This window comes from Pleurodeles waltl, chromosome 7 (genome assembly GCF_031143425.1).
Source record: "Pleurodeles waltl isolate 20211129_DDA chromosome 7, aPleWal1.hap1.20221129, whole genome shotgun sequence".
NCBI lineage: Eukaryota > Metazoa > Chordata > Amphibia > Caudata > Salamandridae > Pleurodeles > Pleurodeles waltl.
This window is the reverse complement of record NC_090446.1, coordinates 131,421,233-131,447,634: the sequence shown is the minus strand read 5'-3', so window position 1 is coordinate 131,447,634 and position 26,402 is coordinate 131,421,233. Positions and strand designations below refer to the sequence as shown.

The window sequence follows — 26,402 nt, the reverse complement described above, 5'->3', positions numbered from 1 at the left end:
TGTGCAAGATTAGAGATGGTAGAGTCTAAAATGAGACCGCCTCCTCAGGAGTGAACAGAAGAGAGATTTCCAAAATGACTTTCACTCTCAAGACTCAAAGACCTGAAGGTAGAAGCGATGTTGTAGTGGTGCAAGCACAGTATTTGCAATAGGGGGGTCAAGAATAATTCATCATATGGCAAGTGGTGCGTGTATTGCTATAAAAGAAATAATGTCGACTATATATTGCTAAAAGTTACAATTGTTATTTTTGGTCAACCAGTGGCTCTGTATGAGAAAGGGCTAAAGTAATCCTGCCGGGGTTATTACCCACAACTGCAGATTACAAACTGGTCTCAGCAGCCACTGCTCATCATTTTACTGGCCCATCAGCATACACATCTCCTGCTTTTCATGCCTTTGCTGTAGTCAGTGTCCTCACCCCCCGCTTAAAAGCTCGTACTTTGCTACTTTATAGTACTATCATCCCCCAAAACAGTCTGTCATGCTTTTTGTAGTGACGTCAACGACCGGACGCTTAACAAACAAGTACAGTCTTACTGCTAATTTATTACAGTAAGCTTTTAAACAGACTGGCAAGAAATTCCAACTTCTTACACAGCTTTTTATGTACCGAATATATTTTAGTCTGTTCCTTCACAGTGATGTGCTGCCCTCCGGCTACGTTTTCGCTCTTCAAATAGTGGATACATTGTGTTCTGGAAACAATGCTGTATGAAAGGTTCTGTTGAAAAGCTAGTGCTGTTGCACAGCATAATGAGAGCAGACAAAGTTGAAAGTCACTGTTACACAAGTTTAAAACATTTTACATGAGGTAGGCTTTTTGTGGGTAGTACATTAAAGTGCCAAATAAAAGATATGTTTACGATCTTGTTTATGGTCAAACAATAACATTTAATAATTTAAACATACGTGTTTGTACCATATTAACAATACTCTCCATCCTCCCCCCACACACTGTACCCTCTTGTATCACACAACCTCCTTCTCTCTAACACATTGCATAATCTACATCTAGTTTTCCCAATATGTGCTTGAGCCCAACCTAAAAGCCAGAGAGCTGACCCTCGCCAATGCGGTCAGTCCCTTGGCGTACTGAATCCACTGTTTAGCCTACCCACTTCACTCGATCACTCTGTGTATGTATTTCGCACATTATCCGCCCTGGGCTTCCATTTAATGAATCACTGAATTCTGACAGCTGCCGTAATCATCTGAAGTTACTGACCTACCACACTTGATAACAATGGATTTGGAAGAGGAATGGGACTGAAAACATTAGTACATGAAGCGCTATTGACCCTGTACTTAGGGCTTACACATAGCTACCTACTATTTCAATTTCATAAATAACAAAAGAAGGCTGTAATGGACATATTACTGATCATTAAATTCCTAGTAAAAGTATTTACCGTTTAAATGTAGTAATATATTAGTCTATAACGTAGTGTACTGCATTAGAGAGTTATGTATGCAGACTGGGGATGTTTAGAATGCGACTGACCGGATAACAGACACGGTGTTCTGATTGGCTGAGAGAGATAGAAGTGTAAAGCCCGGTGGGAAAAGAGATTTGAAGGAGCAGCGGGTTCTTGGGGGACTGCAGCTGCTAACATAACAGAAGGCAGTGAGGAGCGAGATCCACCAGGTCTTTCTCTTTAGAGATGTCCTGCACCCTTTCCTTCAGCAGCATGGAGAGAGTGCCAGGCACTAGTCATAGTTCAGAGAATCTGTCCGTTTAAACAACGAAAGGCAGCTAGAAGCCACATTCACGAGGTCTGTCTCTACAAATGTCCTGGGCCCTTTCCTTGGACAGCAAGAAGGCTCAAGGCACTTCTTCACTAGAGCTGAGCAATTGCCACTTTACAGAAGAGGGGCGGGAGCTGTCGATCAGTGATAGTTGAAGTTCCATCACTGCTTTGAGGTTTTGGGGCAGAAGGGGGACTGAAACTATTATAAGTAAGACTATGCAGAGTACATGAAATATGAGGGTGAGGTGTTGACAGATTAACTGCACAGATTTGTTGCGGAGGGCCTGAACTTTCACAGCCAGAAGCAAACTGCATATCACTTGCCAAGATACAGTGTAAGAATGTTGGCAAAATATGTGGTATGTGTGAGATACTTTGGATTTAGGAGCACAGACGAGCAAGCTAATCCATCCTAGAGAATGTCTCACTCCTAAAGAGGAAAAACATTAGGTAACATAGCAGCTAGGATCAATGCCCACAGCGCTACGTAGAAGATAAGCTTAAGCAAAAGATCAGCAAGTTTATATTTTTGCTTTCTGTTTCATTTTAGCCGTAAGACATCTGCAAGTAACTGTAACCCACCCATGGTGGGGATGAGAGTCAAGGTGGCTGCTCCACTGCCCTGTCCTAAAGTTCGGTTTGGGGGATGAGAGTAAACTGAGGGAAAGATTACTTGACATGACATTTCTCTGACCGTAAATTTAGAAGAGTTTGAAGGAGCAATGAGGAAGATACCAGCCACTTACCTGCCAATTGGCTACAAACTAAATTACACCTCGCTGTGCAAACAGATTCTCTACATATTTTTATATAATTTATTGTTCTTACATTTGTAGTTTGCCAACAGCTCTGACTATAGGGAAACGGGAGCTCTTAATTAGCACTAGCATTTTAAATATTGTAATTATTTGAATTAACTATAACATGATTAATAAACTTTACTTACTTGACACAAAAGAATTACACCAGTCGCAAGCGGTAACAGACTAAATGGCTGACCACCACCAAAAAAGTATTAGGACGAAGTGTTACCATATACAGTTTGCGATGCTGTTAATAATAAGTTTTAATGCAAAAGCAAAGCTTGTTAACAGGACGTTTAATAAAAGTGGAATATGAGTTAATCCACCTGGACTAGACTACGACCTGTTCACTACTTGTTAGTCAGTTCATATTTAGAAATGTGATGTGGAGAAGATTTCTGCATTGTTACTTACATAGCAGAAACTTCGCCATGGAGCACTGTACTTCAAGCAGGATACGAAAATAATTTATGAGCCCGACTCACCTGCGTTTCGGAAAATCTGCACTGAAATTAAAGCCAATTCGGAAGGTGCTGATGGAATGAGAACCAAACTAATCCCCGAGTAGAATGCTTCTAATCTAAATATGGGGGACTCAGTGAGAAATTAGGATCCCGGACTATTAAAACTTTGCATAATTTAAACAAAACTTGTTGTGGCATGACGAATTCCCGAGGAAATACAGATTTGGAAAACAAATCGCCAAAAGTTATCGCCTATAGAAAGGTTCGGAATGAAATGAATGCATACCCGATTTGAAGCACCTTTTATCGGATTTAAACTAGAAGTTTCAATTCTCTAATTAATCAGCAATGCTCACAGAATACTAGCAAAACATATCCCTGATCACTCGAAAGCTACGAAATTATTTTTAAAGCCTTGAGACAACCATATGCGGCTCAGATACATGAAACCGCAAGCTTCGAAACTACATTATTAGTAGGACAAAGACTCCCTACATCAAGATTTTGTAGATATATCGTTAACAAACAGCTCCTAAAAATAGTTAAACTATAAATATGTTCTGTGTGATATAGGTATCACAAGAATTTCTAAAGAAAGTTTTGAATTAATGGTCTAACTGAAATTATTTAACTGGCTTACATGTTAAAGCCTACACGTCTCTGATTATCTTTCATCTCTTTGAAAAAAGAGAAAAAAAAAACTTTTGAAGGTAATATCTGAGGTGTGTATGTTTCTCATGTCTTCATTTGCTTATGGGACACGGTGGTCAGAAGTCATCAGTCCCACCTCAGTATCTCATTAGAGAGTATGTCATGCTCTTTCTGTTGATCTGTTTTTGTTTTCTATATTCCACAGCTGCTTGCCTCTGTATCCCTTTTGTTCCTATTTATTTATTTTTTAATAAGTATTATTATGAAGCAGTAATTGATCCCTAGGCCACTCAAGGAATCTGAGAAAATGTGTTTCCTCCTGAAAAAAAAAAATTATATATATATATAAATAATAAACAGCTAATGTGACAATCTCCCCAAATGTTCCTCTGCGTTCTACTAATCATGCAAGCTATAAATAGTAAAAGAGTAGTCTAGCTGAAAGTCGATGTTTTAGGTTGGTTTTAAATTGAAAAATGACACAAAAACAACAACGTTACTTAAATAAATTAGGCTTTACATGCCATAGGTAGGTTAGTGACGTTGACACGAACACAAAAGCTATTTCTTTATCAAATAAAAGGAAGAGAAAACGTATCAAAACATCATTTTCTACAGCTGCTTATGCTGGAGAAAGTACTATTTAAAGGACAGACTAATATTTTTAATCAGAAACTAGAGAGAACAATATCAAGAGCAATTACCGAAGAAAACAACCCACTTCAGACTTTACTGGAAACTAACTGCAACTCCTTTAGAGCTACTACTTTTTTTTTTTCTTTTCCTGTGAGGCCGGCATAATAAACAATTTCAGTAGTGGATTCATTTAAATAGAAAAGCTTATCTAGCTACATGCGCGAATGCTACCCCTGAGCCTGGAACAGGATGTCACAGTAGTTCAAGTAGGAGCAAAAGTAGGTAAACATAGTTGCCACGTAGCCCATTGTCTTGGCTTATAAAACAAGACCACTTTCCACGCTGGGATTTTTGAGGCTATACTTACATTAAGAGCGAAACTTCAGGTAGTAGAAGCCCCATCGTTAAGATAAAAAACAAAAAAAAAGAGTATTCTCTGAAGGTACCGCACATGACATAGGACTACCATTTGCAGCCCTTAGGTATAGTACCAAGGCTTGTCTACAAACCTCAGGTTTTGACCCTGCTTGACAAGTACTCGGGTCGCCTACTATAACACAAGCGGAGGGCTAGGCCACAGTATTTTATGTTACAGCATCCACCCTTTGGGAAAGAAATGTGTAATTCTCACAGAGAGGCAGAATCTGTATAAGAGAGGTGCACTTATAAGTGTCCCTTAATTATTAGATCTCCCCAGTCTGTGACTTTTCTCTTCTACTCAAACAGCCTTTCTCCACACTGTAGCTCACCTATATCAATACTATATCTTCATACACCTAACACGCCCACCCTCGACAGCATGTCGAGGTAAACGTCAAGCTATACCTGCGCACCAGTGTCAGGAGACATCACGAGGCTGACTGCTTGAAAGGTAGCTCTTTAGACAAGAGCCCCTCGTTCTTAAGTCTTTCTTCTACACTTCATAACACTGCCCTCCCCTCCCCGCGCTACTCTAGAACCTTTAGTTCCCTCCTCCCTTACCATAAGGAGCCCTACTCCACTCAGCTGTTTAATTACCTCGCTTGCAATGGCCGGTGAGCTGGGGGCCGGAACCGGCGCTCCGAGACTTCCTCATGTTCCCGGGGGGCGGCACATCCCGGGGCGAGGCTCAGTTGTTCCAGTTACCGGAGCCTGACGTCACTACTCTGCTAAGGGGCACTTCAGCAGTGCGGGGCCCCCAGCAGCTTGCGCCTCGCCCTTCCACCGTGCGGACACTCCTCCCATTGGCCACGGAAGGCGGAGCTTTGTGTTCCAAGTCTCTATCTGGCGACCATCACCAGCTTCCGGGTTTTGGGTGTATTTTATAGGTCGATAATTGATTGTTACGCCTTAACTTACTCTGATTGGCCCAAATAGGCAGAGGCGCACATCCCCATGGCAACGCGTCGTCCTTCGTCCTTTTCAATTCAGGAAGTTACAGGACACCAGAACCTTTCGAGGTGACCATCTTGGGAAGGGCCAGAAGCGCCTGCTTAGTTCGGGTGGAACGGTTCAGCACCAGCAGTTGAAAACGATTTCCATTCTTAAGTGTTTTCTTAGACTGCTCTGACTTCAGACACAGTTCTGTGGCTTCGCCAACCTAGTACCGAATTGGCAAGTATAACTTGCTGCAGAGTTGTGGTCCGGGATTCACTTTATATCACACCCATACTCAAATATTGTATAGTTTCATACGTCCAAGGAAGGGCTGGGATTAGAAACACGCATTTGCAAAGCAAATAGGTCTGCTTTATTGTATTGTAATTGCATTGACATAGACCTTACTACCCCTGACGAAGTGTTGAAGCGCTCTACGAAGGTTAACACTCTACTCCAGAACCCCAGGTTTATTTAATAATTGATGCCTTTATTTGTGCCTTTTTTATGTTGTGGACTTTACCCAAAGGTACTAGCATACATGCTGACATTTTGGAAAAGTAAAGTGGGAGATTTTTAAAAAAAGTAATCGGGAAATGTATTTTCCCCATTGACTCCCATTAAAGCAGACACAATTTCAGGCAGGTGACAGCCGTAACAAAGCCACTTTTGGCTTCATAAATCGGGAGTCTTCCTGCTGAATGAATCGGGTCTATTGGCTTGTATGTAATAGAGTGCTTCAGAATAGACATAAGTCGTTACATTGATAGTTACGTTAGGTCCAAAATGACAAAATATTCTTTAAATAAGTTCCAGAATTAGAAAATACTAAGTCATTACCAAAGACACAGGATTCAAATTGTTCGAGGTGTAGATAGAATGAATTACAGCAGTGAATAGTCTGTTTACTGGTGCCATATTCCAGAAGCATCTAATGCACTGGAGGTAGTTTAGCTGTATAGCATGGAGGTGAGAGAGCATGTTCCCACTGGAAAGGATTAGCAACAGTGTCCTTAACAAAAATATATTTGAAGGTCTTTCAGTTCCATTTTGAAGGTCACCAGCAAGGTGGTGGTGCATAGGTTTGGAGGTAATGCAAGCAGGCTTGTATATAGCTCCGGATTCTCTGGGCAGCCAGCAGAGTGTGACCAGCATAGGTGCGACGTGGTCATTCCTTTTGTCTCTGTAGACAATGCATGCTGCTGATTGAAAGATTGATTTCGGGGTGAGTGCGATGTATTTTGGGGAGACCTGTCAAAGGAGAGTCACAATAGTTGATTCTGGAGAGCACCAGTGTTTAACCAAACATTACAGGTCTTGCTGTGAAATGTAGTGGCATATTTCTCAGTGAAGTCACAGTTGATATCAGGCATTTCTGGACATGGTACTGATTTGAAAATGTAACTTTAGTCTTTTGTCTAGGATATGTCCTAGGGATTTTGCACTGTCAATGATTGGAGTTTTGCTCTTAAGGATGGTAAATATGTTCATCCAGGAAGTGTTGTTTTCGAAGAAGACATGAGGAATTCAATTGTGGAAGGGTTCCGTTTTAGGTTATTAGAAGTCATCCAGAATTGAAGATAGTTTAGAGTGATGGCAGTGTTCATGATGCAGTTTAGCAGAAAGACCTTGGATGCTGATGATAGAAGATCCCTTCTTTTCTAAGTAAGTGGCTTGATCTACAGGCTAAATATGGTCAGAGCAAGGAACAGGTCCCCGAGGGATCCCTTGCTCACAGCCATTGGTTTTGAGACAATCATCAATTTATATCCACTGCAACCTGCTGATGAGGAATCGTTTTAAACATTTAAGGACCACACCATCAATCCCCGTACGATTTTTTACTCTGTCTAGGAGCGTATGGTGATTGACTGTGTCAAAGGCTGCTGATAGGCCGAGAAAAATTAGGAGGCAAGATAAAAATTAGGAGGCAAGATTGCTGAAATCTAGGATTTGAAGCGCATCATCGATCACCTGTAACAATACTGTTTTAGTACTGCAGCCCTGATTGAAACTGGAGAACTGGATAGATATTATTTTAGGATATTATTGTCTCTGGTGTTTTGGGTGAGTTGAACGGATACACACCTTTTCGTGATTTATGCAATGAAATGCAGTTTGAGGGAATTCATATCTTCAGAGTTTTTTTTTTTTTTTTAGAAGTGTAGTGACCTGTTCACATTTGAGGCAGTCAGGAAAGTTTCCTGGCCTAAGAGGGAGATTCACCAAATTTGTCGTGTAGGTGAGCATGTGTGTAGAAAGGTCTTTAGTGATGTTACCCGGAGTTGGGTCCACAAAGTGGTTTGAGGGTTTAGGCTTCTTCTTGATATTTTTGAGTAAATCTTCTTCCCTATGATGTCAAATCGTTTTTTTTTTGTTTTTTTTGACACCCTGGGAGGGGTGGGAGGGTTACTTGGCTAGGTGGTTTTACTTCAGAGTCCAATAATTTTAGAAACTCTTCTGCCTTTTTTTTGGTGCATTATCTAATTTGATGGATGTTTGCGTGGAGGGGCTGTAAGCAATTTTGACCAAAATGGAAGGGTTGCCTTAGCCTGTCTTGGCTGAGACAAGGAGGGATCTAAAGTCATTTGATTTTGCACAAAAGATATGTCTTTTGTACAGTAATCTTGCATTTTGGAGACAAGCAAGGTTAATTGTGGAGGCAACACTCCCTTTCTTTTCCAGTGTTCTCAAGAGTTTTATTCCCTCATATAAGTTCTTGTTGATCTATGGAGCTGATGGTTTGGGCCTTTTCATTTTACTTTGGAGTGGATCCACTTCATCAAGCAGATCTGAAGGACAGGCAAGCCTGTGGCCAGTCAAGTCATTGTCATCTGTGATGGGAGGTAGTATATTATGTGCAGTGTTGCTGATGTACGTATTCTTTGTGTCTCAAAACCAGGTAATAGCTCTTTTTGGTTGATCCATTGTCACATTATGAGAGAGTCTTAAGAAGAAGGGAATAAGGAAATGATCAGCCAGTCTACTGGAATGGGTTAATTCACTCAGAACATGTCTTTGGTGATTATAAGGTTGTGTATGGAACATTTCTTGTGTGTTGGTTTTAGGTTATGTTGGATCAGATAACTGCCAGAGAGAAATTGTCTGAGGTGCCACAGTGAAGATTAAAGTCTCCGTGAAGGATCACTTTGTGATGTTTGGTGATTTGTGAGGTATGTGCATTCCTCAATAAAAGCTGTGTTACCACCTAGTGGGAGATAAATTGTATTTATTCTGAAAGGGAGATTTTGTTGAACGCATAGAACCAGGGTTAGGCATTAGAATGTGGTAAAAGGGCCATTGGGTTTTCCCTGCATTGTAGGGAGTCTCTGAAGATGGCTCCAATTCCTCCCAACACGTTGCCTTCTGTGTCCTTTCTGATGATGAAGCAGTTTGGAAGAAGTAGAAGATCAAATATATTGTGGGATGTGTCACTGAAGCAGGTCTCTGTAACAATTAATTGATCATGTTTTATTTTGTGATAGTGTCTAAAATTTCCAACTTGTGCTTCATTGCAGATCTTTAATTATGAAGACTGCCACGTAAGGCTGAGGTAACTGATTTGGTGTGAAGGGTGTCAGGGGTTTTGGTTAAAAAAGAATAGTATTCCTGTTGGCCGATGTCTGCTTTGGGCAAGACAGGTACTTGTGCTGAGTTTATAAATAGTAGGAATTCTGTGTTTGTTTGAGTTTTTTGGAGTGGTGGTGGTTGTGGAAAGCTGAGGAGGCTGGGGGTATTGGGTGCTGTAACTTGCAAGTAGGTCAGCAATATCTGTCTGTGAGAGATTGGGTGGGAATGTTTTGGTATGACGTACATGGCTACCCCACAATATTGAGTGCCTGCAATAGTGTGCCCTCAGCTGGGGAGTTGATGAGAATGTAGAGCTTAGATGAGATATAATATATTTAAGCTGGCAGCATTTTGAGTCAAGGAGATCTAGGGGTGTGGAGCTATGAAGTGGGAATTCTTAGTGGTGCTAGTCGATCAAAGTGGGGGAGAGGTGCCAGTTGTTATGCGCCAGTGTCATGTCTGGGGAATGAGTGATTTGTGTGATGACAGAGGTATTATAGTCTGTGGGAATGAGGGGGATGCACATATAGTCGGGACTAAGTAGTGTTAGGTGATATTGGTCATTCATGTGTGTGGGTACCCATAAGGTTATGTGGGGGGTGTATGGTTGTCCAGTTGGGAATTCGAGGTGTGAGTAGAGTTCTTGTGTAGCAGGTCAAAGAGGGGCTGGGTGCAAGGTCATGTAGGCAGTATTAAGCTCGTGAGGTGATGCACATGGTCAGAGCTCTGAGAGATTGTACTGGGGGTGGATGGGGGGGGAGTGGTTAGGGAGTTATAGGGACTGACCTGCAATAGGTAAGAAGGGTCAGTGATGTTTCCAAAGTTTCCATTGTGTGGGGAGAATGTTCCGTGTTTGTAAGCTTGGGTTGGTCTGTGTGATCCGGATGGGTGGAGGTGTGTCAGTTGTGTGAGGTGAGTGTTTGAAAAGTTTCAGCGCTCCGTCCATCATCCTTGCATGTTGCTAAGGTCGCCCTATGTGGCCAGAGTATGCTCAGATGTGGGTCCCTTGCTCACTGTGCCACTGGATTCAAGCTAGCAGGGGTGATACCCTGAAACTGTCCCAAGGTGCTTGTTTCTGGTCCAGGGAGGACATGGCTTGGCAGTTCAGGCTGGACTGTTCCCAAGGGGGATCAGGGTCAAGACTGATTTGCATATGGATTGGTCCAAACTGGGTTGGCATGGTGAGCAAAGGAACAATTAATCTAACCCAGATCTGTGACTGGTGGTGAGTGTTTGAAAAGTTTCATCTCTCTGTCCATCATCCTTTTGTGTTGCTAAAGTCACCCTAAGTGGCCAGGGTATGCCCAGACGTTGGTCCCTTGCCCACTCTGCCCCTGGAATCAAGCTAGCCTGGCTGATGAGGGGTGATAACCTTAAACCGGTCCGGGGTTCTCATTTCCAATCCAGGAAGGACCTGGCTTGGCAGTTCGGGCTGGACTGTTCCCATGGGGAGCAGGGTCAATACTGATTTGCATGTGACTGAGTCCAAACTGGGGTGGCATGGTGAGCAAAAGAGGAGTGGATTTAATACAGATCTGTGTCTGGGGATGAGTGTTTGAAAAGCTTCAGCACTCCGTCCACCATCCTTTTGTGTTGCAAAGTGGCCAGGGTTTGCCCAGACGTGGGTCCCTTGATCACTGTGCCACTGGATTCAAGCTAGCCTGGCTGATGAGGGGTGATACCCTGAAACTTCTCCCAGGGTGCCTGTTTCCAGTCCAGGGAGGACCTGGCTTGGCAGTTCGGGCTAGACCTTTATAATGGGGAGCAGGGTCAAGACTGATTTGCATATCACTGAGTCCAAACTGGGGAGGCATGGTGAGCAAAGGAACAATGCATTTAACCCAGATCTGTAACTGGGGTGAGTGTTTGAAAAGTTTCAGCACTCTGTCCATCATCCTTTTGTATTGCTAAGGTTGCCCTAAGTGGCCAAAGTATGCCCAGACATGAGTCCTTTGCTCACTGTGCCACTGAATTCAAGCTAGCCTGAAACCGGTGCCAGGGTGCTTGTTTCCAGTCCAGGGAGCACCCGGTTTGGCCGTTCGGGCTGGACTGTTCCCATGGGGAGCAGGCTCAAGACTGGTTAGCATATGGCTGGGTCCAATCTGGGGTGGCATGGAAACCAAAGGAACAAGGAATTTAACCCAGGTCTGTGACTGGGGGGTGAGTATTTGAAAAGTTTCATTGCTCTGGCCATCATCCTTTTGTGTTGCTAAAGTCACCCTAAGTGGTCAGGGTATGCCCAGGCGTGGGTCCCTTGCTCACTGTGCCCCTGGATTCAAGCTAGCCTGGCTGAGAAGGGGTGATACCCTGAAACCGCTCCCAGGGTGCCTGTTTCCAGTCCAGGAAGGACCTGGCTTGGCAAGTCGGGCTAGACTGTTCCCATGGGAAGCATGGTTAATAATGATTTGCATATGGCTGAGTCCAAACTGGGGTGGCATGGTGAGCAAAAGAGCAATGGATTTAACCCAGATCTGTGTCTGGGGATGAGTGTTTTAAAAGTTTCTGCGTCCGTCCATTATCCTTTTGTGTTGCAAAAGTCGCCCTAAGTGGCCAATATAAGCCCAGACGTGGGTCCCTTGCTCACTGTGCCACTGGAATCAAGCTAGCCTGGCTGATGAGGGAATGGTGGGAGTTGGTGAAAGGCAGGATTCAGGATTTCTTTAAGAACGTGGGCAGGAAAGCAGCAAGGGGGAGAAGGAAGGAGTTCAGTAGACTGCAGCAACAGCTGCAGGAACTGCACGACCTCCAACTCCGGGGATGGGACGTCATGAACCCTCTGGAGGTAGTCAAGAAAGAGCTGAGCGAGCACTTTCATGACAAATCCAGAAGGATCATCTTCCGTTCTAAGGTGGAGAACCTGGAAAAGGGGGAGAAATGCAACTCCTTCTTCTTTAAGAAAATCCACTCTGCGCACACCCCTCTGGTTCAACTGCGCAACAGGGAGGGAATTTTGTGTGACACGGAGGAAGACATTAGGAAGGCTGTGACAGACTTCTATGGGGACCTCTACTCAGAGAAGAGGTCAGATGGGGATCAGGCAGAAAAGTTTTTGTCAGGTATCCAGAGAAAGGTTTCCACACCAGCAAGGGAAGTCCTGAACGCACCCCTCACTCTGGAGGAGCTGCACATTGCAGTTAAATCCTTCAAGTCAGGAAAGACACCAGGTAGTGGCGGTCTACCAATTGAATTCTACACTTCACTGTGGGACCTAGTGGGACCAGACCTTCTGGAGCTGTATGAGGAGATGGAGCAGGAGGGAGTCATGCCCCACACATTAAGGGAAGGAACGATTGCGCTCCTGTATAAACATAAGGGGTAGAGATGTGACCTCAAGAACTGGCGTCCCATCTCTCTCCTGAATGTGGACTACAAGATCCTGGCAAAGACAATGGTGAATAGACTCAAGGGCGCTATGGGAGAGATAGTTCACCCAGACCAGACCTGTGGGGTTCCAGGACGCAGGGTAGCGGACAGCCTGGCACTGATTAGGGACACGATCCAGTACATCACGGACCGGAATATCCGCGCTGCGCTGGTCTGTCTCGATCAGGAAAAGGCCTTTGACCGTGTCTCCCATGAGTTCATGGGGAGGGTACTGCAGGGCTTTGGGCTGGGGAAGCGGTTCTGCAATTATGTTAGAATAATGTATACAGACATCTTCAGTTCAGTCATGGTAAATGGTTGGAAAACAGACCCCTTTCCTATCAGGTCTGGGGTAAGACAAGGCTGCCCGCTCTCGCCCTATCTGTTTGTTTTGGTTATAGAGCTACTCGCGGAGTACATCAGGAAGAACCCGAACATCAGAGGGATCCCGACACCAGGAGATGCAAAGAAAGAAGTCAAGTGCACGCTGTACATGGACGACGTCACCCTCTTCTGCACGGATGGGAAATCGGTTCAGTTCCTGCTGGAGGCATGCAAGGACTTTGGCAAAGCACCAGGAGCAAAGATCAATGTGGACAAATCACAAGCAAAGCTCTTCGGATGCTGGGACCTATGTAACAAGCCTCTCCCTTTCCCCATTGAAGCAGGACTGGTAAAGATCCTCGGTATCTGGTTTGGGGGACCAGGAGCAGCGGCGAAAAGCTGGAACGAACGAACGTGAAAAGGACAGTCATGCACAAGGAGCATCGCAAGGTAGGAAAGGCAGTCCCTGACATCCCGACAATCCTCAGAGCCTTCTTTGTGTGTGGCTGCATCCGAATAACCCTGACGAACGAGAACAAGGACCACTCAGCTTACAGGGTCTTCCGCTTCTTCCTGCTCCCAGTATGGAGAAGACTGGGATGAGATAAGTGGCAGAATGCAACAATGTTCAACTGGGACCTCCCCTGGAACTACAAGGAGATTGAGAAGTTTGTGGTGGAATTTGGGCTGAACTGTGTCACACCAAGCCTATGGAAGCCCAGGACAATCCACAGACTAATCAGGTCCAGGGACATCACAGAACCAGTGAGCGACCTGCCACCCGCTACAGCAACAAGGATCTGGGAAAATGGATCCTCCCCATCCCTGACCAACAGACACAAAGACATTGCATGGATGGCCGTGAAAGGGGGACTGCCAGTCCGGTCATTCATGCACAGCAGGGGCCTGTGCCCACATAGGGAATGCCCAAGGGGATGCCCCGCAGAGGAAACTACATACCATCTGTTCTGTGCCTGCCCTTTTGCCCAGAGACTGCGGGGAGCCTTAAAACAAGAAATGGAAGCCCACATCCCATACCCAAACATCACTCACCACTCTGTGCTGCATGGGCTGTTTCCAAAGTCACACTCAGTGGAGGCTATCCAAGGATGCTGGAGCATCCTCTGCTGCATAAAGGACATCCTCTTGCATGCCAGGACCTGACTGGTGACCAACGGGGAGGTGGTGAGCAGGGAAGCATGCAGCAGAATGGTACACAACCTGCTGAGAGATTACACAGACAAGGACAACAAGGAGCATGAGAAGGAGTAAGAACTTGTCAAAGCCCAGCTCACCTGAGTCCTTGTTCAGTTCTGATGGAGGTTGAAGACAATCCGACCCCACCCTGAAACTGCTTGTTCCAGCACACTAGTTTTTAAAACAGTGCACTAAGAACAGAAGCTCAAGGGAAGGGGGGAAGTGGATAAAATAAAATAGAGAGACAACACAGTTCTTGCGTTTCCACTGTTGAAGTGCTGCACAAATCTGCGGCCCTTTCTGACTTCTGTAGAAACTGGTGCCTAATGAAACATAAACAAAGAACAGATAAGTACAACCTATTCCTAAATGGGTTCCCGACTATCCCTTTATTTATTAGAAATTCTCTTCTAAAAGTACCTCTTGGATCCTGGTCTCTAGTTTCCAGGTTTGGAATGTGTTACTACTCTGGGATGTGCTTTCTATTGCTGTAAAGCTTCTAAAACATTAAACAAATACTGTTATCAGAATTACCAATATCTAACATTCATCTTAATATAACTAAAGCCTAAACTCCCAATAGCAGACTCACTTTTCCCATATTTCCAGAATCTTTTATAAAACAAAATACTGTACTTTTACATCAAAATACAGCATGTAATTTGTGCAAGTCCTTGATTTACTGTTTGTCTTGCTGTTAATGGTTTCCACTGTTCAATTCTTAAAAGTTCCATAAAAAAAATGTTTTTCTTCACAAAGTTCCGCAAAGTATTCTTGTAACAAAGAGTTTGAATCACAACGTTCGTGGAAGGTATCTTGTTTCAAATTGTCTATACACGAATCCAGAAATTGTTGTCAAAGTTCTTTCAGGTAATAAAAAGTTTTGCACTTACTTGTTGCTGGCAAGAGATACTGATCAGTCTAACCTTGTCTTCTTTTTTTTTCTCTTTTGCAGGTTGCTTGTAGGAGAGAGGCTGAGGCAAGGAGGAACCGGAAACCGGAGGAAGGAAGAGCCAGCAGCTGCACCCATTGAAGCCAATGAAAGTCTGTAGAGAGCAGGAGTGCCAGCGCCGAGGGATCTGGTCTCAGGTAAGCGGGAGGTAGACGAGCACAAGCACTGGGTGAGGCTCGGGGGCTGCCTTTTATAGACAGGGCTGGGTGTGGTTCGAAGAGCTGGGTGTGGTTGGAAGGGCTGGGTGTGGTCCTCACATGCTGCACATGTTCTTGAAAGGTGTGCAGAGTTTCAGTTATTATGCAAATGAGTTGAATTAACACATGGCCTAGGGAGGAGTGTTTTAAAGAAGCCTTGGTAAGAGCAAGGCCCAATGTGTAAACAAAACAGCACATTAAACAACATACACAGAAGCCTAGGGGGGGGAAGGTGAGATAACAAGAAAGGCTTTCAATAGTAAGTTTAAAAGGGAGCTATTACAGAACCCACTAGTGCAGTGAGAGGGGACATGCTCTTTGCTGTGCACAAACCCTAACAGTTGCCCCCCTCAAAGGCCCTCCTACAGGACGGGGTTTTCCTGGATTTTTTAAATAAAACCGTCTAATCAGCTGTGGGGCATGTACATATGATGCTGGTTCCCATGAATTCTCAGATTCATCATATCCTTTCCATTCTACTAAATAAAACAGACGTCCACTAATTCTTTTTGAGTCTTTTATGCTTTTCACTTCATATTCTAGATTTCCCTTAATTGGTATGGGTGGAGGTGGTGGTTCAGGTCGGGTTTTTGGGTTGTATGGCTTAAGCAAGGACACATGGAATGTAGTATGTACTGGATATTCTTTTGGTAAATCTAATTTTACTGTTACCGGGTTTACTATGGCAGTTATACTAAAGGGTCCAATGAAACGTGGTTGCAGCTTTCGGGATCCCTCTATGTTTAGGTTCTTTGTGGAGAGCCATACCTTGTCACCAATTTTATACATTGGGGCCTCAGATCTATGTTTGTCTGCTTGTCTTTTCATGCTTTCCTTGTACTTTAATAAATGTTTCCTGGCTTTGTCTTGTATGTCACCTAACCTCGTTAGTCTATCCGTTACTGTAGGTAACAGGGAATCTTCTAACAAAATGGGTATAGCTCTTGGATGATACCCCTGCAAGAAATAGAATGGTGAGCAAAGTAGAGCTGAATGCTCAGTATTATTATAAACAAACTCCGCTACAGGGAGAGCTTCCAACCATTCACTAGAATAATCAGCCAATAAACAACGTAGCGTTTGAAGTAAGGTTTGGTTCAGTCGTTCAGTCTGTCCATCTGTCTCTGGGTGGAAAGCAGTGGATAATGCCACATCTATTTTCAGTTTTTCACATAATTTTTTCCAAAATCTAGAGTTGAACTGGCTCCCTCGGTCTGACACCACTTTGCTTGGCAAACCATGCAAACGCACAATTTCCCTTATAAAAATATCTGCAAATTCTGCCGCTGTGGGTAATTTCCGTAATGGTACAAAATGTGCCATTTTAGATAAAAAATCCACTATAACCAACACTGTTGTGAAAGATTTTATAGGTGGTAAACCTACAATAAAGTCTACGCTCACAGTGTGCCAAGGTTGTTTGGGTGTTGGCATTGGTATTAACAAGCCATCAGGGGCCTTATGAGAAGATTTATGTCTTGCACAAATTGGACAGGTAGTGACAAATTGCTTAATGTCCTTTCTTATAGTGTCCCACCAAAAGTGTTTTTGCACATTTTCCAGGGTTTTTACCCAACCAGGATGACCTGCCAACGGTGAGGCGTGATGCCACATTATCAACTGTGTTTGTAATTCAGAGGTGGGCACTAACAGCATGTTGTCGTGATACAATAAACCTCGTTGTATTGTGTTATGGGAATCCTTTAACCAATCCTGAGATGCTATTTTCATGTGTGCATTATATAGATCTGTGATGAAATCCTTCTGTTGTACTGGTGCCAAAATCTTTTGGGGGGGAATAATGGGTTCTCCTATTTTATCTTGTTTCATGTCTGGGGTATGTCCGTATCTAGATAACACATCAGATTGAATTTGTTGTGCACCTGGTCTATAGGTTATTACAAAGTCAAATGTGCTAAAAAAAATTAACCAGCGCATCTGACGTGGTGTTAGTGCTTTAAGTGATCCAAAAAACGGTAGGTTCCTATGGTCAGAAAAGATTGTAACTGGGTACTTGGCTCCCATTAAATGGTGCCTCCATTCTGAAAAGGCTACTTTGATAGCTAGTAGTTCCCTTTCAGCCACAGTGTAATTTTGTTCAGCTGGTAATAACTTTTTGGAATAGAAGGCTATAGGATGTAACTGGCCATCTACTGCATCTCGTTGAGAGAGAACTCCTCCTAAAGCTACTTGTGAAGCATCCGCTTCAATAAAAAAGGGCAAGTCAGGATCAGGATGTTTCAGAATTGGGGCTGAAGTGAATTTTTGTTTTAGGAGTTGAAAGGCGTGTGCCGCCTCATCAGTCCAAAGAAATCGTTGCCCTTTCCGCAACAAGGTAGTTATTGGGTCCGCAATGTCTGCAAAATGTGCAATAAACCTCCTATAAAAATTGGCGAAACCCAGAAATTTCTGAATATCTTTTGCAGAGGATGGTTCTGGCCAATCAGCAATAGCACTGATTTTCTTTACATCCATAGTTATTCCTTGAGGTGACAGGCAGTATCCTAAAAAGTCCACCTTGCTGACATTAAAAGTACACTTTTCTAACTTAGCAAAAAGATGATTTTCTTTTAACTTTGATAATACTGCACGAACATGTTGGGTATGTTCTTCTAAGTTTTTAGAGTAAATGAGGATGTCGTCTATGTATACTATGACACAAACGTCCAGGAATTTGTGTAGGACCTCATTTATAAAGAACTGAAAGGCCGCAGGGGCATTACATAACCCAAAGGGCATTACTGTGTACTCAAATAAACCAAACTTTGTCTTGAAAGCTGTTTTCCACTCATCCCCCTCTTTTACTCGGACCAGGTGGTAAGCTCCCCGCAGATCTAGTTTAGTGTATACAGTAGAATGTCTTAATTGATCCAACAACACGGGTATTAGAGGAAGAGGATATTTATTCTTTATTGTAGCCTTATTTAGTCCTCTATAATCGATACACGCGCGCAGGGATTTATCCGGCTTTGGGATAAAAAAGAGTGGAGATGACACCGGAGATGTGGAATGACGGATGAACCCAGACTGTAGTAGGTCATCTAGGTAGGTTCTTAAGTATTTAGTTTCTTCGTCAGTCAAAGCATATACTCTGTTATTAGGTAAAGGGGCCCCTGGGATAAGATCTATACGACAGTCATAAGACCGATGTGGGGGCAGCACACTAGCCTTTACTGGATCAAAGACGTCTTTAAAGTCAGAATATTCAGGAGGGAGACTTGGTTCATCTTGTGTAAGACTAGCACAGTGTAATACTGTGCTCTGTTCTGTACCTGCTTCTTGATAGCAATTGGTTCTACAGAAAGAGGAATCCAAAGTAACAGTTCTATTCACCCAATCAATTTTTGGGTTATGAGTTGTTAACCAGGGTACCCCGAGAATCAAACCAAAATTAGGAGTATCTATCAGATCAAAGCTAATCACCTCTGTGTGCCCGTTCTGACAGACCATAACAAGTGGACTTGTTTGTTTTGTGATTAATCCAGAGGTCAATTCTGACCCATCCACTGCACATACTGCTTCTGGACAAGGCTTTAGGCACATAGGAAGTCCTAAGTTTTCAGCTAACTTATTATCCACAAAATTTCCTGTCGCGCCTGAGTCCAGTAGGACAGGGAGAGAATGCCTCACTTGGGTAGTAACAATTAAAACTACCTGAATTATGAAATGTCTAGGTATGTGCGGTACCATGAAGGCTGCAGCATTAGAGGTTTTATTAAGATGTTTTCTCGAACAAGTAACCTCTCCCCTTGTCGAGCTTAATCGTTTCCCGATTCAGTTGAGGAGGTGGAGGAAACAGCACCCTTTCGTGGAGTTTTAGGCTTTACTGGACATTCTCTGGCAAAGTGACCCGCCCTGCCACAATATAAACATAATTGAAGTTTTCTCCTTCTTTCTTTTTCCTCTGATGTGAGCGGACCTCTGAGTGTCCCTATTTGCATAGGCTCAGGTTCAGGGAGTTTATTATCTGGGTCTTTCTTCTCGTGTCTAATAAAAGTTAACCGTGATTCCAGTTTGTATTTATCTCCCTTTCTTTCTCCTAGTCTATGTTCTAATTTCACAACTAAATCTACAAAGTCCGAATAGTCTTCTGGCAAATCAACGATATGAGCCAGCGCGTCTTTTAACTCGTCTCTCAAACCTTTATAAAAAAGGGAGACACGCTTTTCTTCTGGCCACTGTGTCTCGGTGAGTAAACGATTAAAACTAGTAAGATAGGTCAATAAATCCTTGTTACCTTGTTTAAGATTTAAAAGCTCATTATCACTTGCCTGCATGAAAGTGTGTTTTGCAAAAAGGCTGGTCATGGTACGTTTACATTGATTCCAATTATGGAGGATGGGATCATCTCTCTCCACGAAAGGAATTGACCAATTGGCTGCTGTGCCACCCAAATAAGACAAGACGAATGCCACTTTCGTAGCATCAGTAGGGAATTGTTGTGGCTTACAAACGAAGTGTAATTGACATTGATTGATAAAAACATGGAATTTGTTACTATCTCCATGAAAACGTTCAGGTGCTGCTAAGGGCACAGCATTAGGAACATTAACAGTAACCTCAACTGGGGGAGGCAAAGTTGTATGTTTTGATGGCGCCCCTGTCTCTGAGGAGGTTTTAAACAAAGGCGTAAAAGCTGTGTTCCACTGAGATCCCCTAAATTTATACCTGCTTAAATCCTGTTTTAAAGAGGTATTCTCCATCTTTAATCTCTCTATTTCCTCTTGCATATGTTGCAAGATGCCAGACACTGATTCATTATGAGCCAAGTCCTCATTTGGGGCCTGCGCCATATCCGTGACGTCAATGCCCTCTATTACTTCCCCGGTATTCATCGTCCACCAGAACTGAAATATATATATATATATATTTTTTTAAAGGCTTGTGCTTCTGTCAAAGCCCAGCTCACCTGAGTCCTTGTTCAGTTCTGATGGAGGTTGAAGACAATCCGACCCCACCCTGAAACTGCTTGTTCCAGCACACTATTTTTTAAAACAGTGCACTAAGAACAGAAGCTCAAGGGAAGGGGGGAAGTGGATAAAATAAAATAGAGATACAACACCGTTCTTGCGTTTCCACTGTTAAAGTGCTGCACAAATCTGCGGCCCTTTCTGACTTCTGTAGAAACTGGTGCCTAATGAAACATAAACAAAGAACAGATAAGTACAACCTATTCCTAAATGGGTTCCTGACTATCCCTTTATTTATTAGAAATTCTCTTCTAAAAGTACCTCTTGGATCCTGGTCTCTAGTTTCCAGGTTTGGAATGTGTTACTACTCTGGGATGTGCTTTCTATTGCTGTAAAGCTTCTAAAACATTAAACAAATACCGTTATCAGAATTACCAATATCTAACATTCATCTTAATATAACTAAAGCCTAAACTCCCAATAGCAGACTCACTTTTCCCATATTTCCAGAATCTTTTATAAAACAAAATACTTTACTTTTACATCAAAATACAGCATGTAATTTGTGCAAGTCCTTGATTTACTGTTTGTCTTGCTGTTAATGGTTTCCACTGTTCAATTCTTAAAAGTTCCACAAAAAAAATGTTTTTCTTCACAAAGTTCCGCAAAGTATTCTTGTAACAAAGAGTTTGAATCACAACGTTCGTGGAAGGTATCTTGTTTCAAATTGTCTATACACGAATCCAGAAATTGTTGTCAAAGTTCTTTCAGGTAATAAAAAGTTTTGCACTTACTTGTTGCTGGCAAGAGATACTGATCAGTCTAACCTTGTCTTCTTTTTTTTTTTCTCTTTTGCAGGTTGCTTGTAGGAGAGAGGCTGAGGCAAGGAGGAACCGGAAACCGGAGGAAGGAAGAGCCAGCAGCTGCACCCATTGAAGCCAATGAAAGTCTGTAGAGAGCAGGAGTGCCAGCGCCGAGGGATCTGGTCTCAGGTAAGCGGGAGGTAGACGAGCACAAGCACTGGGTGAGGCTCGGGGGCTGCCTTTTATAGACAGGGCTGGGTGTGGTTCGAAGAGCTGGGTGTGGTTGGAAGGGCTGGGTGTGGTCCTCACATGCTGCACATGTTCTTGAAAGGTGTGCAGAGTTTCAGTTATTATGCAAATGAGTTGAATTAACACATGGCCTAGGGAGGAGTGTTTTAAAGAAGCCTTGGTAAGAGCAAGGCCCAATGTGTAAACAAAACAGCACATTAAACAACATACACAGAAGCCTAGGGGGGGGAGGTGAGATAACAAGAAAGGCTTTCAATAGTAAGTTTAAAAGGGAGCTATTACAGAACCCACTAGTGCAGTGAGAGGGGACATGCTCTTTGCTGTGCACAAACCCTAACAGAACTGTAAACCCTAACCCCTCCTTCCCACTGAACTCTCCACACTGCCCAAAGAAACCAAACCCCCTTTACCACTTCTCTCATATGTAAACTGACTTATATGTATTGTTTAAGTATGTTTTGAAACAAAGTTGAAGTGGACTGCCCTTCCTAAGGGAAGAGGTACCACTCTCTAAAAACCATTGTATCGCCTACTTAAGCACTTAATAAAGGTTTTTGAAATAATAATAAAAAAAAACAGTCCTACGTTGCTTGTTTCCAGTCCATGGAGGACGTGGCTTGGCAGTTTGAGTTGGACTGTTCCCATGGGGAGCAGGGTCAAGACTGATTTGCATATGGCTGGGTTCAAACTGGGGTGGCATGGTGAGCAAAAGAACAATGGATTTAACCCAGATCTGTAATTGGAGGGAGGGGTTGAAAAGTTTCAGTGCTCCGTCCATCATCCCTTTGTGTTGCTAAAGCTTCTGAGATGTCCCAAAATGGTACATTGGTCGTTGGATACCAGTATTAGCTAGTTGTGATGAAGACTAGAGTGGGAGTACCATGTTGAGGGACAAAAGGTATGGGAGAGTGGAGTAGGCAATAAGAGGTATGTTTGGGAGGGTGAGAGCACTCTGTTCGGGGATCTGATTCATAGTCCCTGAGTGCAGGTTAGTTATGGTTCAGGTGTGTGAAAGAGGTGGCGGACAGAGTGTGTGGGGTCAAGTGACATGTTGGGGAGAGTTGAAGGGAACTTGTGGTAGGGCGCTGGGAAAAGGTGCTCAAATAAAGAAAGGCAAGTGACTTGTCCAGTGTTTTGGGGCATTAGGATTAGTTTGGTTCTCACAATGAAACAATTGGATGCATTTACTCCAGTGTCTTTGTGGTAGACTAAATTAGTGGGATCTAGATGTGATCATTAATATGTGTTCATGCAAATGAATGGTGGGAAGAATAGGCTAGATGAGATTAGCAAATGTAAGTTGCAGGGATAGGGTTCCAAAGAAGATGAGTTTATGGTGTATCACATGGGATACAACAATCTGCAGAAATACAATAATAGAAAGTAAAGCTAACAGGTGTGTGAATTGGAGTAAGCGACACTCAGAGCAAGGCATGCAAAGAATGAAGAGGAAGGAGCGGATCATTAAATAGAAAGGAGAGATTTCAATTGCTTGTCTAATGCCAGGGTCAATTTTTCATGAAGTATTTTAAGACTATAGAGGAAGGAGGCATTTAAAGATATGTTAAATGAGGAGTTAAAACTGTAGAAAGAAACAACCTTATTTGCTTGTGAGATACAATATTGTACTTTCACACCTACATTGCACCCATCACCCCTATGTGGGGTGCTCAAGCACCCATCCACACCGACAGCTCACCACACCAAGATATGTAAAATTATGGAGAAAACTGTCTGACCCTTGGCAAAAGCTTACATGTAAACTTGCACTTACTTAGACATGTAAGGAAAGGAAGGAAAACACAATGTATTACTGAATAAATAAGATGTGGGGTGTGTATTATTGCTAGATGCATACTTTAAGCTTTTAATGTCAATAAAGGCAAACTGTGTGTCATTGCTTTGCAATGGGAAAACCCAGTAGACCTGACCCATTGGCTACAATTCAGCAAGCTATGCCACGACATTGCAATCTGCTTTAATGTGTTAGGGGAGTTAGATTTTTCCTGGTTGGCAGGGATCAGCAAAGTTTCTTCTTGTAATGCTGATAAGGGCAGATTGCAGGTTATATCTTCCCACTGGGAAGGATCAGAAGGATGAGACCAGTATCCTACGATTAAGCATGGTTGGCCCAAGACATTGTGACCAGCCTTAATGTGATAGAGGGTAGTTTGCCTTCTCCAGGCTGGCAGGGCTCAGTGTACGTTAATTTTCTAGTTGTTATGAAGGCAGATTGTGGGTCATGTATTTGCAATGTAAAGGGTCAGCAGGATGTGACCACACACACCGGAGTCAGTGAGTTTATTCTGAGACATTGCAACCAGCCTTAAGGAAGTAAGCCCAAGACAATAGTTCCTGGATGAGCAAGGCAGGCAAAAACTCAGCTGTTCCAGGGTGGAGCTAAACTGCATTCACCAGCAGACTCAATCAAGAAAGACTTTTGGATGGAGCTGATATTCACAGAGGTTGAATTAGGAATTGTATGGGGCAGGAAATGACACCTATTGGCTACTATTGTTTTAGGTCAAAGGCCTGTTGCTGGAGGTGAGAGCAGAATTAATTGAAAGTGCTAGTGGGACAGGACTAGACTGAAGGGTAGTTAACTTGTGAGAAATATATAAAAAGAGTACACAAGTCACAGGTTAGTGAAGAACTTAGCTAAGCTTGAACAAATTGAGAACTACTAAATCAATGCCATGGTGCTGTCTAAGCCATTGTCTCTTCTTTACCCTGAAATTACATTCACTACTAATAATGAGAGTGAAAGTTGCTGTGAGAGGAACTTGTGAAAGGTCATGGAGAATGCCTCCTTGTGTAAGCTAGAAAGAACAAGGGGCTCCGGGATTTAATAAAAATATTGGACTCACATGTTGGTTTGAGGATACAGAGTAACATAAAGCAGGTTTATTCAGTCTTGCTCTGTCATGGCAGAAACATATCAAACACTTCATCTCTCAGCCTCGCATGTGCCAGTCTGGCTGTGGTATGAGCCATGGCCTGACAAGGGTTAGCCTCCCTTTGAGGGCCCTCAGAGCTTGAGGGTGTGAACTACTTGCTCAAAGTTTTGTTTCCATCGGCCAAGGAGACGTAGGTGGAATGTGGGCCTTTTAAAGTTTGTGTAGTTTCTGCTTAGTTTGCCATTGTTGATTACTCTTTCACTCCCTTCTTCCTTCATGGAGTATATTTATGCAACAGTAGGCAGTAACACTGTCTTAAAAAATAACTAAATAAATAGGTTTACGGCTACTCATATATCGCCAATTTCCATATTTGCTGGTATGATGTCCTTTTACTTATTCAGCAGCATCCCAGTCTGGTGCATGTTGCTATATGGATCACTGGGTCTTCTCTTATTACCCTCCTTTGTGAGGTACAGGCCCAAAGCATCAGGCTAGCCCTACGGCTAAGCTGGTTAGTCCTTATCATTTTGATTTGTGAGTCTATCTCTCACATACCCTCACCCATCACATTGCCTAGTGCTGTGACTCACAATTCTATAACCACACCACAGAGGTTATCAGACAACATGAAAATACTTCCCACATATGCTCAAAACAAAAACAAAGCCCTTGCAACCACACACCCTACACCGTGTAGCTTGCTATCCATGTGAGAAAGCGCTTGGGCACCCAACATTGGGATAACAAGTGCCACACAAATTACAGTACAATTAAGAAAAGGTACAAAAAGTAAGATAGTTGGTATGCAACATGATTAAATTAGGTGAAATATGTCGCCAACCACATCACAAATGCAGGACACAAAGCATTTATCTATATGTGCCCTTCACCAAGTGCCACTTGGTCAACAAAAAAGCACAGCGTACCAAGCATTTCAAGTAATTCAAAATTTTCCACCAAAGTTCTCCATCGTCAACTGCATAATGTAAAATATTTCAGACAATGATTATCTGGTTCATTACATGAAATATATATATATATATATATATATATATATATACACACACATATATGTACATACACATTTATACATACATATATATATGACAGACTTATAACCTGCTACAAAAAACAGATGTCTCCAGCCTGGGAACACTGCATCCAAAACAATTCTGTTGCTGTACATGAGTATAGCCATTGAGGCATGTTTCTGACATTTCCCTACATTTGCAACTGGACTGTGTGGGCCAATGCATTATTTTGCCTGTTTGCTACATAGTGTCTTTCTTTTTGATTTAATTACACACCTACAGGGATGATCCTTAACCAGGCTAGTGTTGCTAACACTACAAAGAAACATAAAAGCACAGGAGAACAAATGGTACTAGTAAGGGAAGGATGTGGTCTCCAGCAATGAAGTCCTTAATGTGAAGTCTACTTTCACTCTAAAAGTGAAAATGCTATGACAGGGTGAGGAGAGGGATGAAGAGAGACAGGGCTGTTATCTTGCATGGGCGCGCTGGGCCCAGGCCTGGGTCACCAAGTTTCACAGGGGAGTACTGAATTTGCATCGAAAAGTGCTTTAATGCATTTTTTTTTTTTACAAGCAACCACTTCTTTCTCTGCCCAATTGTTCCCTCCCCTTAATCATCCTCTGTTTGTCTATCACACCTTCCGTATTTTGTCTTTGCACCCTCCTCGCTCCCCACTCTCTTGGTGTCTCATCTCTGCTTCTGAATCTGATTCAGGAGAAGGGGTTGGGTCGTGACCAGTAAACACATGTACCTTGTCCATAATCAGGTCCACTCTAGTCAGTCTCAAGTTCTGTCTTTGCTTGCGCAGTGGGATTACATTAATTAAATATATAATATTGTCAGCTCAAGCCAGTATCCAGGTCTGTCTTTAGTCTTGCAGAATGATTCAATTAGAAATATAGCATATCCATAATACTGTCAACTCTGGTCAGTCTCCAGTTCTGTCTTTGCTCTCCCAGCAATAAATGTATCTATAATATTGCCATCTCCAGCCAGTCTCTAGTCTCGCAGAATGATTGCATTATGTATATATATATATATATGTATATATATATAATGTGTCTAGAATGCTGTTGATTTTAGTCAGGTATAAAATGTGTCCTTGATATTGTCCACTCTGATCAGTCTTCCGCTTGGTCTTTGGTGTTGCAGTGTGATTGCTGTAAGTATATAACATGCAGTGGTGGCTGATTGCTTTTGAAAGTGGTGGGGCAATCAGGTGGATTTATCAACTCAAGGAAT

At 42.9% G+C, this 26,402-nt stretch overlaps 1 protein-coding gene across 3 annotated transcripts in view; it reads right to left on the bottom strand.

Annotated features, from left to right (window-relative positions):
• Positions 1–5,567, bottom strand: part of TBC1D20 (TBC1 domain family member 20) — a 72,840-nt gene extending 67,273 nt beyond the window's left edge. For 2 of the 3 annotated variants that reach the window (XM_069243320.1, XM_069243318.1), the window contains exon 1: positions 5,323–5,567. Coding sequence is in view for 1 of the 3 variants with exons in the window: in XM_069243318.1 (XP_069099419.1) it covers positions 5,323–5,380 (58 nt within the window). In the remaining 2 variants the exon portion in view is untranslated. Of the gene's footprint in view, positions 1–5,130; positions 5,207–5,322 lie in introns of those variants that run through there. The other variant, XM_069243321.1, reaches the window with a different exon arrangement.
• Positions 5,568–26,402: the final 20,835 nt, after the last annotated feature.